The sequence below is a fragment of the Silurus meridionalis genome, chromosome 29 (genome assembly GCF_014805685.1).
Source record: "Silurus meridionalis isolate SWU-2019-XX chromosome 29, ASM1480568v1, whole genome shotgun sequence".
NCBI lineage: Eukaryota > Metazoa > Chordata > Actinopteri > Siluriformes > Siluridae > Silurus > Silurus meridionalis.
The window spans coordinates 2446766-2463033 of record NC_060912.1 but is presented as its reverse complement, the minus strand read 5'-3'; the positions used below and the strand labels follow the sequence as shown (position 1 = coordinate 2463033).

General features: G+C 43.3%; 1 protein-coding gene across 4 annotated transcripts in view; it reads left to right on the top strand.

Moving 5' to 3' along the window:
- The first annotated feature begins 1608 nt into the window (after positions 1-1608).
- The window catches only part of phf14 (PHD finger protein 14), a 75688-nt gene continuing 61028 nt past the window's right edge, over positions 1609-16268 (top strand). For 3 of the 4 annotated variants that reach the window (XM_046843776.1, XM_046843777.1, XM_046843774.1), the window contains exons 1-5: positions 1609-1710; positions 2542-2680; positions 2873-3555; positions 5239-5380; positions 15994-16153. In XM_046843776.1, coding sequence (XP_046699732.1) covers positions 2563-2680; positions 2873-3555; positions 5239-5380; positions 15994-16153 — 1103 coding nt within the window. In that variant the 5' untranslated portion in view covers positions 1609-1710; positions 2542-2562. Of the gene's footprint in view, positions 1711-1735; positions 1755-2541; positions 2681-2872; positions 3556-5238; positions 5381-15993; positions 16154-16268 lie in introns of those variants that run through there. The other variant, XM_046843775.1, reaches the window with a different exon arrangement.

Sequence of the window (16268 nt, the reverse complement as noted above, 5' to 3'; positions counted from 1 at the left end):
TTATCCTTGCAAGAATGGAACGATGGAGAAACTTGTTCGGATGAGGAGTAGGTTTTCAAGTGGCAAAGCAGGAGCCAAAAATCGGAACACCGACACTGTGAATGAGCCGTATCCCAGAATTTGCTGCCCTTCACAAACATGGCCACCAATGGAATGGACTTACGCCTACCATAACTCACCAAAATGGTCACGGTCACAGCCGGGGAATTATCGTGAAGTAACACTCAATTCGGTTTGATCATTTTGTTTCCTGGTTTCCTCAATAATTTTCAGGTTTTTGTTTGGATTGATTTTTTTTTTTTTGTCCCTGATTTTGTCTTGCATTTTTGCCAATTTTCTTATCAACATCACCCCTGTGCCTGCAGCCGTCTCAACCTCCTGACACGTCTTTGCAAATTATTTATGCAAAAGGTGATGTAGAAAAATACACTTTCTTGACAGAAGTCTTGGGACATCTGACATCTGGCCATTTGTGGTTCTTCTTTAAACTGGTACCAAAACGCTGGATGTCTTCAGATGCTGAATAATCAAATTTTGCGTTTACTTGCTCCATGAAGAACATGGTTTGGAGATGAAGATCTCCTGCTATAGAGCTCTGTTCTCAACCTTACTGAACATCTTTGAAATGAATTGAAATGCTGATTGCACCCCAGTTCTCCTCACCTTCCAATTGCCAGTTGGATCCCACTGCATGTGTGGAGTTTGACATTGGACTTCCTGAAGTGTTTAAAGGCTCTGGCATGGAGAGGCTGATGCTGGATCTGTGATGATCACAAATGTTGAGCTCAGTAGCTCCTACTTTTATACCAAAGACTGTTGAAAGAACATTTACTTATAATCTTATACTCCAGTGCTCATGTTAGTTCTCACTCTCCAGTGTTCTGTACTGTTGAAAGATTTATGATCAAACTCTTGATGTCACCCAAATGAGGATGGGTTCCACTTTTGAGTCTGGTTCCTCTCAAGGTTTTTTCCTCATTACATCTAAGGGAGTTTTTCCTTGCCACAGTCGCCATGGCTTGCTCATCAGAGATAAATGCACACCATTCACCTTGACTGTTGATTTCTGTAAAGCTGCTTTGAGACAATGTCTGTTGTGAAAATCGCTATACAAATAAACTTGACTTGACTTGACTTGACCTTCTCGCCTACATCAGTACAGGAAATTACTAACAGCCTTGAGGCTGATGAACACAAATGTCCACAAGCGCACTCCGAAATTTTGTGGAATATCTTCCCAGATGGAAATAGAAGAGCAAATTGGGACTGAATGTTGAAAGCGATGCTCAAAAAGCACATACCATGTTTACATACTTTTGCCAATATAGTGTGTGTGTGTGTGTGTGTGTGTGTGTGTGTGTGTGTGTGTGTATATATATATATATATATATATATATATATATATATATATATATATATATATATATATCCCATAATCAAAATCTGATAATTATTCAGCGTTGCTATGGTTTCAAAATCCTCCTCACTCTGCGCTCTACTAAAGAGTCCCGGTGTCATTCCCAGTTTTTCTAAGTCCCGCCCACTCTCCCAAACGTAAGCACGTATCGCAAAGCCAGGCGTTGGAAGAGGGCTGAAGAAGCCCCGCCTTTTGCGTACTACGTAAGCACGAATTTTATCACGTCGAACGCATCATTGAGAAAAAAAAAAAGTGTTCATTGTAGCCTGCTATTGTCCAAGCTACAAGATAAAGTAGGTGACGTCTTTCTGCTTCGTGTCTCGCGAGCTTATTTTAAGTATTATTTCATTCTTAAGAAACGTATTTCATTTAACAGATAGCCCGAGAAAGAAGAGACTACGTGCGCTTTTTTTAAATTCTTACAGGCTTCCAGGATGCTAATGCTAGCTGTTGCTAACTGGCACTGGGGCTAATGCGAGTGTATAGAGATGCTGTTCATTCTTGGGGCACGCGCCATTCAGTTGTTGTTGTTGTTATTATTAGTATTATTAGTATTATTATTATTGTTATTATTTTTTAAATGTCTTCAATTTAGTTTTATTCGATTTGATGTCAAGTAGCTGTACAATCAGTCATTCATCATCATAATTATGCATGTATTTTTTTTATTCTCTCTCTCTCTCTCTCTCTCTCTCTCTCTCTCTCTCTATATATATATATATATATATATATACACACACACACACACACACACACACACACTGTTTATATACACGCATATGCATATGTATTTACATATGCATGACTAATCCCAGAAGTAATTGCCAATGAATGCAGCACATTGATGCATATGATACATGCATGGATTATAGACCTGTTTGACCAAAAGTTTTGCACTAATCATAATGGGAGGTGGTTGAGGCACTGAATTATGGATTAGAAGCTCATGAGTTTAAATCCCAGCCGCTCCTGAGCATGGGAGTAAGGGCCATGCTCCTTTGGGACTGAATGCCCAGGAGTGGCTGGGATTGAAACTATGAATGAGTTAAATGTAAATAAATACATGAATATACATGATCGTATTTGTTCCTGATCTGAGAACTCTTCCTCTTCCTTTTCCCCAGCTATCGCTCACTCAGTCCCCAATGGATCGGGCCTCAAAGCGCAGGCAGGTAAAGCCCCTGGCTGCCTCCCTTTTAGATGTCCTGGACTACGACAGCTCGGACGACAGCGATTTCGAAGTGGGAGACGCAGACGCCTCGGGTAAACTGCATCTCCTTTTTCCTGAGATTTTGATCGAGAATGGCTAGCATTTACCAATCAAGAGTCATGTATTGTCATTTCAACGATATATATATCTTCTTGCGTAGGCTTCTCAGCTTAGTAAAAAAAAAAAACAAGAACAGTGATGCTTTTTATAAATCTTCAAGTTCTCTGTTCTTTTGTGTTTGTCAGGGTCAGAGGGCACAGGCAACGGCAGCGACGATGAAGGCTCCAAAGACAGCACCGGAGGCGTGGAGAGCGACTCGGACGCTGTCCCGTCTCCTGACGAAGAGGCCATCGATGATGAAGAGACCAAAGAGCTTAAAGAAGATGGGCAAGAAGAAGAGAAAGCCATGGACCAGCCTTCCTCTGAGGAAAGCAGCAAAAAAGAGCCGTTGTTGAAAAATCGCAAGAAAGTTGACAAGACCTCGGACACCGAGCCGAACGAGAGCAGTGTGGTCGAGGAAAGCCCTAAAAAGTGGAACCTCCGGAGAAACCGGCCTATGTTGGACTTCACAACGATGGAGCAGCTGAACGAGATGGACGATTATGACAGCGAGGACGATAACGACTGGAGGCCCACATCAGTGAAGAAGAAGAACAAAGCAGGCGGGAAGGAGAAAGACGGGAGCGAGGACGAGGAAGGTGACGAAGGCAGCGCCGAAGAGGACGATGAAGACGACGACGAAGACGATGACACGAACGATGACGATAACAACAAGGACAACGAGGACGATGATGCCGAGAGCAGCAGCAGCAGCGACAGCGAAGCGGCAGCTAAAAAAGCGAAGAAGAAAGCGAGTAAGAACAGCGGCGCTTTTGACGAGGAGGAGACCAACGACAGCCACAGCACATCTCAAGGGAAGGGAAATGAGGTGAGAGATGATCCGTCACATCTGTTCCTTTATTGAAGGATCGCTGAAATAAAAGCTGAGCAGGACTGTAACCTTTTTAAACCTTCAGAGAAACTTACATTATATTGGCTAGATAGTGGACTTGTGGTATTTGTGCTTATTCAGTTGCAAGACCTCTATTTCAGGAGATCTTCCACCTACAGGGAGCTGGATTTGTGCACAAGGTTATGCTGGAACAAGTTTGCATCTCCTACTTCAACCATATATAGCTGGAAAAGTCAGATGTCCATATAGTGCATGTGGCATAATTCAGGAGCTGAGTGATTCACACCATCTCTAGAGACGTTTTATTTCTTGTTGGTTAGTTTGCGTCCAAAGTTTGTTTTCGGTTCCCAGTTTCGAAAGGCCAGAAATACAGGAGTTCTGAACCAACCGTACAGTCAGATCAAATGATCCGAGGTTTTTCATAGTATCTGATTGAACTTTTCAAAAGAGCATAAGGTCTGTCTGATAACAGAAATTTTGGAGTCGGTATATAAAACCGACAAATCCATCTATTTATCTGTTTCTCTGGGGAAATTACAGTCACTGCCACTAGTTTTTCCCCCATCCCAAGTTCTCCCCCTGTCTATTCCGAGATCAGTCTGGTGTTTCAGTACAGAGGTTCAGGATTCGAGTCTGACTGGGATGCTTATCCAGTATCGGCGTAAAGGAGGGGAAGTGAGCAGGATTTTACTCATGAATATGTATCAGATAAATGAGCTTTCAGATCTCTACGTTTGTGAACAAGTATTACATTTGCAAGAAGCGACTTAGGGGGGGCCAAACACCCAAACTTGGTGACTCTCTGAATTCTCTTGTGGTGGGGGAATGGTCTATGTGCAAATGAGCATCCGTTTGGCTTTTTTGCTGTGGCGTAAATGCTACTGCTCTCGCACAGTCCTGAAGATGCCCACCAAAAATACAGCGTCGCTAACAATCTCCACTGGAGGCCACTTCGAGAGGTCTACTTCTCTCTTACGTATTATACCACTTGCATTACTCGATAAATCCTTCCTCCATTGTCCAACAGCGGTAGTCATGTGAATCAGCATTGGATTAGGACTGGTTAGTGTAGTAATCCGCACATACACTATATTTCCAAAGGTTTGCGGACACCCAACCCTTCCTGCCCAATGTGGTGGTTCCCCGAACTGTTACGAAAAAGCTGAAGGCACAGAATTGTCTTTGGATGTGGAATAATAAAATATCGCACTCACTTAAACTTGGAAACCCAAACCTGCTCCAGCAATGCCTCTGTGCACAAAGTGAGCTCTATTAAAGATATTGTTTAAAGAGGAAGATCTTGAGTGGCCTGCTATAGAGCTCTGATCCCAACCCTACTGAACATCTTTGGCATGAATTGGAACACTGTTTGCACCCCAGGCCTCCTCACCTGCTCAGCTATATAAGTATCTGTCTTTACTAACACCCTTGTGGCTTATGAACACAAATGTCCACAAGCAAAATCTGGAGGAACATCTTCCTGGAAGAGTGGAAAGAAAAATAAGAGCAATTTGGGACTAAATGTGGAATGTGATGCTCAAAAAGCACATACCAGGTGTCCCCAAAAATTTGTCAGTATCGTGTACCTAGTGGCAAGGTTGGTTATTGTGCCGAAATGGTCTGAAACGTTCATGAGTAAAATCCGTACTTTGTTCCCAGGACTCTTTGGTGGAGCGAGCTCATTTGTGGAACTCGCAGCCGATGGAGCACATCCTGATCTGCTGCGTCTGTCTTGGCGACAACAGCGAGGACACGGACGAGATCATCCAGTGCGACAACTGTGGGGTGACCGTGCATGAAGGTCGACACACACACACACACATGCAAACACACATTCACACAAAACTACTGAATTTTTTTATAGTAGGAATAATTCATCATAATCCATAAAGTCCTTTTTGAGACAATATTCAGTTACAAACCAGTATTTACATGGGTTTTTATTTAATTATCCTAAATGGATAAAGAGGGAGGTAGAAGCCTATGGGTTCGAGTCCTGGCCATACCCGCCTGCCACTCCTTGTTTCTTTGAGCAAGGCCCTTAACCCCCCCATGGGTGCCCAGTTGTGGGAATGGGGATAAAGTACTCCCCCATGGATGGTCCCAATTCCTGCTGTGAAAGCAGGAGGGTGGACGTTGGGCTAGCATCTCGACCCCCTAACAAAACTGCTACGGAAACAGCAAGTAAGCCATCATGGCCCTTGCCACCCAGTGAGCTTCATAGATACAAATATGGATAAAAGTTTTGGTATACCAGACTTTTCCAGCCGTACGTGGTTGTCAAAGATGTCTTTGGATACAGTAGCATGAAATATTCCCTTCACTCTAACTAGGAGAACCAACCCTGTTCCAGCACTTTGACCATGAAGATATGGTTTGGAGTGGAAGGTCTTGAGTGGCCTGCTATAGAGCTCTGCCCTCAACCCTGTTCAACGATGTAGTGAGCTCACTGGCTGTGGAATTAAGGAAGGAATTGGATGCTTTATTTGGCCACTTTCACAGATACACATCTCTTTCTCTTGAGATGCTGTTTTCTCACTCGTTTTATCCAAAGATCCTTAGTAACGTCGTGCACAGTTGCGTGATGCAACACTGCTCATTTACCACTCAGCACACCAAAATCAGTACCCGGTTTACTAACTGGCTGAATGAACCCAAATCTCACTCTACGATCAGGTGGAACCTCTTCCCAGAAGAGTGGAGGTTATAAAAACAGTAAAAAGGGGCAGAATGGGATTTTAAAGATGGTGAGGTCTCCACAAAAAGTTGTCCATATGGTCCACCGTCAGGTCTAAAGTGAAAAAAAAAAAGTTTCTTTTGATCTCAGTGGCAACCTCAAAGAAGTAACTCAATATTTTTCTTCATCCTCAAGCTAAGAACAGTCAGCCAGCTTCTGCCCTTCTTACGAGCTACACTTCGTGGAACTTCATCCCTCCCTGCATTATTAGCTCGTTGTGTCCGTGAGTTATTGGAAACAAAATCAATTACTCTTTAACTCGTCCTCCAGCCGCCGCCCTCGCTTTCAGACAGGCCTAGTTAACGCCGGCCATGCCCTGCTGCATCGGGGTGACGCCGCTAATTTCCAATTACTTTTTTTTTTTTTTGCCCATTTATTTATTTATTATCCACTTTATTTTCCCATGCCTGACTGACTCTTGGTAGCCATCCTGAGAGAGCCCATGACAGGAAGACTTTTCTACAGAGAATTAAGAAGAGCCCAGTGAAGAGAAAACCTTGAGAAGGATGAGAGAAACAAATTGTTTTTAATTATTAAATGGCAAGTGTGTGTTAAGGGTTATGCCTGATTGTGAGTCTGTCTGTCTGTCTGTCTGTCTGTCTGTCTGTCTGTCTGTCTGTCTGTCTGTCTGTCTGTGTGTCCATACTTTGCTCATTGGGAACAGTGATGATCAGTGAATGGTCCTATGGAAACAGTGATTGGTTGCTAAGAAACAGTAGTGTTTAGTGATTAGTTGTTGGAAAACACTGACGATAATTTATTGGTCATTGGGAAGAGAATTGATCCTTGATTGGTTGCTTGGAAATGCTGGTGATAAGTGATTAAGCTTTGGAAAACAGTGGTGATCAGCGATTGGCTATTAGGAAACACTGGCAAATCATTGATTGGTCATTAGGAACAGTAGTGATCCTGGATTGGGCATTGGGAAACACTTGTGATTGACCCTATAATAGAGTTTAGGTTTTCCTGGTGTAGCGGGATGCTGGTTTGCAGTGTAGCTTTACAGGATGTAAGAAAAAAAAAGGAATAAACAGTCGCTGCATCTGCCATTTTGGTGACAGGCATTTTGGTGATGCAAGCAGAAGTAATGATGCTCCATCATGACAGGGACGAAGCTCACAAGTCGAGCACACACGCACCACACACACCTTCCACAGACACACTACTTCTTCAGTGTCAGCTTGCAATATGGAGCCATTTCATATCGCCGTAGCAGTAAATCAGGGGATGACCTTGAAGCAGTCAGGGTCCTTTGATGGGCCAAGCAGAGTGTTGCGGAGTCAGCCTTCAAAGCCACACACGCTGTCTGATTCATAGACATGCTTCCTGTGTGTGTGTGTGTGTGTGTGTGTGTGTGTGTGTGTGTGTGTACGTCTTACAAGCTTATAAATGCCCTGAGATGTGAAGAGAATTGAAAGAAAGATTGGTCGACGACGTTGTGCTCCCCCCAATCCCCACCCCCACCTGAGTGCTCTGTACAAGTCTGAGAGGTGGTTCATTTCCAAAAGAACAGGCCTGAGGGTTGGCTGAGTGGCGTACAGCCAGCATTGGAATTGCCGTTCGGGGGAACTGGCTCTCAAGGCCACTTCTTATCTACTTCTCTTCTACTCAAGTCTCTTTATGAAATAAATTTGCCATTCTAGTTCGATCCTGTGATTGTCTGCTTTAAAATGAGTATCTGACGTACAACGGATTGGTTTGGAAGTCTGCTGTTCAAGAAAGTATTCCAAAAGACACCTGCCGTCGCTTGCCAGGTGGAATATGATATCGTGAGCATCACCCAGAGGGGACAGCTGTTTTGCTCCAGAAACTCTCTCCACATCCAACTGCCAGATGCCTGCCACCCTCTTGTGCCAGCTGTGCCATGCTGCTACCAGTTTCGGGCGCTTTCTTTCACACCACCCGCAAACACACCCACCTAAACCCTAAGTATTAGTTTTTGGGGAGGTGGTAGCTCTGGTTTAGGCTCTGGGTTAGTGATCAAAAGGTCAGGGGTTCTACCCCGGTATCGCCAAGCTGGCACACTTTACAGGCCTTGAGCAACGCCCTTAATTCTCTGTGCTCCAGGGGAGCTGCAACATGGCTGATCCTGCACTGGCATGCTTTGGGGCACTTGAGCAAGGCTCTTAACCCTCTGTGCTACATGGGAGGGTTTTAACATGGCTGACCCTGCGCTCTGACCCCAGCTTCCTAACTTCGCCTGGGTATGCGAAGAAAGTATTTCACTTGCTACTAAGTACACATGACAAGTATAAAGCATTCCTTTCTCGGAATACACGACCCACTATCATATAGTGTGGTCTTCCCAAAAGTGTTGGGACACCTGACTTTTCCAGCCATATGTGATTCTTCCCCAAACTGCTCCCACAAAGTTAGAGTATAGAATGTCCATGGATGCGGGGGCACTAGTTTTCTTTTCACTTGAGCTAGGAGGCCCAAATCTGTTCCAGCATAACAATGCCCCTGTGCACAAAGCCAGCTGCATGAAGATATGGTCTGCATGGGTTGGACTGGAAGATCTTAAATGGCCTGCTGTAGAGCACCGACCCCAGCCCAAACCTGGTTTGATAATTTTTGCTTATCATCTTCAAGTAAAAAGGAATGAATTCACTTTGAATTCTGTAGTCAGAGGTTAAAAATCTTTGGATATCACATGGTCCAAGTAAGGCAGAATCTGTTACTATTCTCAGAGAGGAATTCTGCAGCCTTGACCAGCAGAGCTGCCCATTACTTTTTTTTTTTTTTTACAGAATGGGTTTCTGAGGGGGGAAAAAAAACCTAAAGTTCTCAAAAATATAGATAGGTCTTAAAGGTCATTTAGGGTGCAGCAATGCTTTGAAAATGTTCTTGGACAAAAAAAAATAAAAAGAGAATAGGGAGAAAACGAAATTGTGGCAGGAGTGATAATGGGGCAAGCATTGATTGTCTGCATCTTTGAGGTGCATGCAAGTGTCTTCGGTGCTTGATTGCGAAGCTTTGCAGTCTCAGACAGCCTTTTCAGGAGTCTGGGAGAAAAGATTAGCAGTGACGAGTCCTAGCCGTGACTCCCAGAACTTGCATCAGGTCGCTGACACGGTTCAATAAGCAGACAGCAATACAAAGTAGATTCTGAACTTCTCAAAAACATGAAGCTTCTTGCATGTCTTTGAAGTGTGAATTAAATAGTGTTTCCAAAACCTCATGTAGCAGCCATAAAAGAGAAGTAGTGGCCAATATCATATTCCAGCCATATGTGTTTTTTCCCCAAACTGTTCCCTCAATGTTTTTAGACAAGTATATATCTATTGTTCAATTGTACATCTTTGGATGCGATAGCATAAAACTTTCCCTGCACTTGAACTTGGAGACATAGCTAGCTCCATGAAGATATGATTGTGGCCTGCTATATAGCGCCCCTATTAAACACCTTTGAGATGTATTGGAACGCTGTCTGTACCCCAGGCCTCCCCACCTCACCTACCAGTACCTGACTTTGCTAAGTGGCTGAATGTGCACAAATCTCCACAAGCCCCCCGCTACCTTCAAAATCTAGTGGAGCATCTTCCCAGAAGACTGTCCTTTGTTCTCATGAGTTTCAATTTAAACATTTTTTTAACCACTGTTTGTTAGACATACTGAGGGTGAATAGACAATTCCCAAAAGTGTGGTTCCCACTTTGAAGCATGGTGGAGGGGGTGTGATGGTGTGGGGACTTCATCGAAATTGAGGTCACACTCAACCAGCAATGGCTACCACAGCATTTTCCAGCGAAATTGACCCCAAACTTTACCTCTAGGTTATGCAAGAGTTTTTTCGTTTCCAACAAGGAGAGTGATTGAGTTCTCCATCAGATGACCTGGCCTCGGCAATCACCCCATCTAAAGCCAGTTGAGATGGTTTGGGATAATCTGGACAGGACAGTGAAGGAAAAGACACATAGTATTACAAAATGTGGCTGTAATTAGGGGATGCGAATCTGTCATATGCATGACAGTCTTGAGAACCGAACATTCAGGTGCAGAAAAGCGATGTCACAACTAGTTTTCTCTTCACTCTGCCGTAACGAAGCAAAAAAAAAAAAAATTCCCCACAATTGGCTTTTAAGAGCGCTTACCGAATTGTTCTATTCGTTTATCTGAACGTACTCGACGGTGAAATCGAAATGATGCATTCTTTTTGGAAAAATTTGAAACACTTACGATGGGGTACTAAAAGCCCGTCTCCTTGATAAACCTCTTAGAGTGTGGGGTTGTTAATAACGTTTCGAGGACGCCAAGAAACGCTCGAACCCTTGCGAACATGGTTTGAAGTAGTTTATAGATTTTATACATTACAAACGTAGCCTTTGTATACAATTAGGCTCGTTTTTGCTCAATGTCTCAACCCCACACCCCCACCCCTGGATGGCCTCCTCGTCATAGCTAATGGACGTGACCATTGAAATTTTTGTATTCAATTCAAGTGTCTTTGAGTTAACCTCTGTGTGGGTTGACCCACAAAAAAGAGAGAAAGAGCAAAACAATTCTCATCATCTTTCACAAACCACATGACTCCCCTTTTATTTCCATACAAAGACGTCCTCCTGAGGACGAGGGCAAGAATTTTGAAATATTGTATGCACATGTTGTATGTTTTTGTTAGGAAGCGCTCTCTCTCTCTCTCTCTCTCTCTCTCTCTCCTTTTTGTTCCCTCCTTCTTTTATAACGAGGAAATCATTTCATCCGTGGAGCGCTTTTTATGAAAGTGATTGGATTACTTTGGCGAGAGGCCGAGCTGAGCGAGTGCGTTAAAAGGATCGCACCCCTTTTGTCCTTTTATTGAGCTTTGATTCGGTGCTGCTTGATTCAAACAAAAGACACGAGCAAACCATTTGTGTTCTTTCCTAAGCCTCCCTCCCCGCCTTCTTTTTCTTCCTCCGGATGGGGGGGATCCTGGTTGGAAGGAAGAAAGCAAGTCCTTTAGTTTTAATTGGCCGTGTTGCTGCTCTTCCTCACTCACTCATCCTCCCAGTTTATTCTCTCGTTCTTTTGGGCGGTTTTAACGGCGCTGGAGAACGGATGAGCTGAGGTCAGGTAAAGATCCTCAATGGAGGGCTAGTCGGCATGAAAGGAATGACATCTTTCAGAGGTTTAAGTGTATTAAGGATTTCTGAGGTTAATAACAACTTGTTGTGAAGCATCAAAACGGCATTAAGACCTCACAGCCAAATGCCAACTTATTTTATTGTCATTTTCCAGTATTATGATTGTGACGGATGTTTTCAGTGACAAATGTAATAATAAAAAAAAAAAATCTATAAAAACAAGTACAGGTAGTCCCAACTTACAATGGAGATGCGTACCGATGACTGATGAATATCGTAAATCAAAACATGGCCTGGTCTACCTAGATCTACCTACCTACCTACCTATACATACAGGACACTACCTGTATTAATATTTGTTCAGATTTTTATATTCCGGACATTTCTTTCTTTCTTTCGGCTTCTCCCATTAGAGGTCCCAACAGCGGACTAGCCGCATGTTTTTACGCTGGATCCCCTTTCTATCGCAACCCTCCCCATTTATCCGGGCTTGGGACTAGCACTAAGGCTCGTGCAACCCTAATGGCTGGGGTTGGTTCCCTGACCGGGGATCAAACCCGGGCTGCAGCTTGTGAGAGCGCCGCATCCTAACCACTAGACCACCAGGGATTTATATTCCGGACATTAGATCTAGAATTCTGCTTTAAATCATACACAGAGATGAAGTCATGCAATAATATGTGCGCAAATACTTGAATCAATTGTATGATTGTGCAGCATCTACTATTACAATGATAAAGCTGTTGCTGTTAACATCTGGCACCGTTTCCGATATATTTTTCACGGCCATCCAATCTTCAGGATTCAGGATCCGGCATTCAGGTAGACCACGGCGTGTCCATCTCACCATACATCGTATTGTTAAAAGTTTCCGGTCAACCAACCATAAAATTTGCATGTGCTTTTTAAACATCGATTAGTAGTACAGTTAGTCTCAGTGTGCTGTCATAATTTAGCATAATAACCTCCACTCTTCTGGAAGGATGTTCTTCTAGATTCCGGAGGGTCTCCTAATTGTGAAGAGGAAAATTTCAAATAACAATGGATGAGCTACAACTGTGTAAGAACTTTGATAACGGTTTGGGAAAGAACCACCTATGGCTGGACAATATAGTGATAAAATATAATATTTATTAAAAAATGTGTTCATTGTCCAATTAGTAATAGAAAAACTGCAAGACAGTTCAGGCAATGCTGTTCTTGGAAAATAATCAATGTGACAGTGACACAGTACCTCATGTTCCCTCATATCAGGTCGTTTTTTTCACTGTTCTCTTTCGTTCTACACCAATATGATCATGGCTATACAGATTGCGGTCTTCTTTCCTTGACTTCGGATCAGAGGATTTAGGAAGTAAATTGCGCACATCCGCTGATTCCTTTCTTCTGATAATGTTAGCTATTGAAATTTGTGATCCCTGTTATCACATATACACAGATACAACACAAACACTGCGTGCAAGTCTATCACCCGCCCTGAACGCCCCCAACCCCCAGGCACCCGCCCTCTTCCCCTTCATTCATTCTTGATCGCCTCGAAATCACTCGTCCTGATTTGGCCAACACCCTGCCAAGTCTGTCATTTCCAGCAAGGCTAATCTCGACTCCAGGGATTATGACGTGTTCCTGTAGTCATCAGTTTTTCTCCAAGCTTAGCTCATATTAACCAGTGACCTGTGGCTTATCCCAGTTCAAAAGGGAACATCACAGATTCGCTCAATGGGTAAGTCCGTTATAACCGGCGCCGCAGTTCAAAGCTTAATCAGTATGAAGACTAAATCTTGCTGCCAGCGTTTTTCCTGTGACTGCTTTTTCTGAAATGAGTTGCATCGACCTGATTCAAAGATGATGTGTATTCTTGGAGCATTGCATTCTGGAAGTTTCACTTGTGCGTATGTATTGGAAAATAGTTTGAAAAACAACGTATTTCTTTAGACATTGTTTGAAGATTGCGAGCAACTCTGGTATTTGGACATAAAGTGGAAGTTCTTTTAATGACCTTTGTGCCAGGACAAAGAACATCCTTGATGCATGCCTTCCTCGTACCCTGAGAGATGTGGGATTAGGGGAGGAGTGGTAGAGGATTGAGGGATCAGTGGAGCAGTGGTTAAGGATGAAGTATCAATGGAGTGGTGGTAGAGGATGGGGTAGTAATTGATTTGTGAAAGAGGGTGGGGTAATAATTGAGTTGTAGAGGATGGTGGAGCAGTGGAGTTGTCCACATGTGGTAGAGGTTGGTGGGATCAGTGGTAGAGGATTGAAGGGTCAGCATTGCAGTGTTTAAGAATGGGGGTATCATTGGAGTTGTGGTAGAGGATGCGGTATCAAGAGTTGTAGAGAATGGGGGAGCAGAGAAAACGAATGGGGTATAAATGAAGTTGTGATAAGAGGAATGGGGAGTAGTGAAAAGGAGGGGGTATCAATGGAGTTGTGATGGACGATGCAGGAGCAGTGGAAAGGATTTTTGGAAAGCAATTGTGGAGGATGGTGGGCTCAATCAAGCAATGAAGAAAGATGCTGAGATCAGTGGCGCCGTGGTAGGGGATGGTGGGAGCAGTGGAAAAAGATGGTGGAATTTGTGGTAGAAGATGGTGGGATCAGTGGAGTAGTGGTAGAGTACTGTGGGAATATGTGGTGGAAGATGGTGGGATCAGTGGAGAAATGGTAGAGGATGGTGGGATCAGTGGTAGAGGATGGCAGGTGCGTGGCATTGCAGTTGTAGCTCTCAAATGTCCCTTGGAGGCAGCTTGGCAAGGAGGCAGGCAGAACGTTGTGCACAGAGAATTATTTTCACATTATCTGACCTAGTGATCATCTAATTGCTTAGTCATAGGTCCATTTCCTCCAGTGTTACTCCAATGCGGCCGAAATTCACAATATACAATGTGCCAAGCCCTGCTTCCTGGCTCCTATTTGGCCGTCATGTTTTAAGCATTCAGAACCCAAACACTGATTTGCTATTCCCCCAGCTCCTGTCCCCACTACCCAGAAGCAACATTGTGAAATTAGGAGCAAAAACGTTATCTCTGAAACGACGGAACGGCTCTGATTGCTGTCCGCATTTGTAGCACGGGGCACGTTTGCAGAGTTTAATAGGTGCCATGGTAACCTGATCAGCCCAATAATTGTTTTTCCAGCTCTGGCAAATGAAAAAAGGCGGCATTGGAGAAGATATTTATTTGGCCTGGAGCCCCCCTAAGTTTGCCTATTTCTTTAATATTACCCATTTGATGCTTAGGTGGCTTTTCCAAGTAGTGCATAAGTTTTTGTTTATTTTCCCAGAAAACAGAACATTCTGCAATATTTTCACCGCCTCCACAATACATTTTTGGTGAAGCTTTCCCTGAAGAGAAATGATTGCTCTGAAGTGTAACATAACAAGCCTGGAGAATGGAGAAGATCGTGGCACACTCCGATGGAGATGGTTGTCTCGACCATTTCTGCCTTCATTTAGATTAATTTTTGGGGTAATTATGTTTTTACAGCCAAGCCTTCATCCCTGCCAGTTTTTGGACGCAAGTTCATGGCTCCATTTTTTTTAATTAATTAATTAGTTAGTTAGTTAGTTAATTATTTATTTATTTATTTATTTATTTATTTATTTATTATATACAAGGTCTTTAAGGGCCTTTGGGGGCCCTGGCAGATGGCATTCATGGCCACAATGTGGGCTTTTATCACACGGTTTCATCTGACCGCAACCTACAGATCCAGCTGTAGCTTCTGTGATGCTCATTGTAGTTCCAGCTGTGTATTTTGGTTGTTTTCAGAAAACACTTATAGACACTTCCAGATGTCTAGCCATCCATCCATCTATTGATCTGAACCTCTGTCTGTTCATCCAACTTTCTTTCTTTCTTTCTTTCTTTCTTTCTTTCTTTCTTTCTTTCTTTCTTTCTTTCATCCATCCATCCATCCATCCATCCATCCATCCATCCATCCATCCATCCATCCATCCATCCATCCATCCATCCATCTACATGTTGATTTAATTAGTTGTATTTTTATACAGTTTTTTTGTGTGTGTGTGAGAGAGAGAGTTTGTGTTCATACAGTTATTTGTGTGTGTGTGTGTGTGTGAGTTTGTGTATTTATACAGTTATTTGTGTGTGTGTGTGTGTGTGTGAGAGAGCGAGAGTTTGTGTGTTTATACAGTTATTTGTGTGTGAGTGTGTGTTTATACAGTTATTTGTGTGTGTGTGTGTGAGAGAGAGAGAGAGTTTGTGTGTTTATACAGTTATTTGTGTGTGTGGGTGTGTGTGAGAGTGTTTGTGTGTTTATACAGTTATTTGTGTGTGTGTGTGAGAGAGAGAGAGTTTGTGTGTGTTTATACAGTTATTTGTGTGTGTTTATACAGTTGTGTGTGTGTGTGAGAGAGAGAGAGAGAGTTTGTGTGTGTTTCTACAGTTATTTTTGTTTAGTTGTGTGTATTATTATTTTTTTACTCCGAGTGCCGGTAATCGTGCAGAGCGGTGAGAATGTGGCAGCAGTCAGGCGATGCTGCAGGGTTTTTCTTCTTATGAAATGTGCGTCTTCTCTGCACCGATCCACAAAATAAAATGATGCAATATTCTGAAGGATTTTGCGATCTGTTAAGCGAAACTTATTCCCCCAGGCTGCTACGGGGTTGATGGCGAAAGCGACTCCATCATGAGCTCGGCCTCGGAGAACTCCACCGAACCGTGGTTCTGCGACGCCTGTAAAAACGGCGTGATGCCCAGCTGTGAGCTCTGCCCCAATCAGGACGGGATCTTCAAGGAGACGGATGCCGGGAGGTGTGTTTTAGCTTTCAGGTCTTTTAATAATCATAATCTATAAGTGGAGCGAAAACCTGCTATGATGCGTTTATAAAGCTTTATACACATGGGTACTCTACTGCTGCTAGATTAT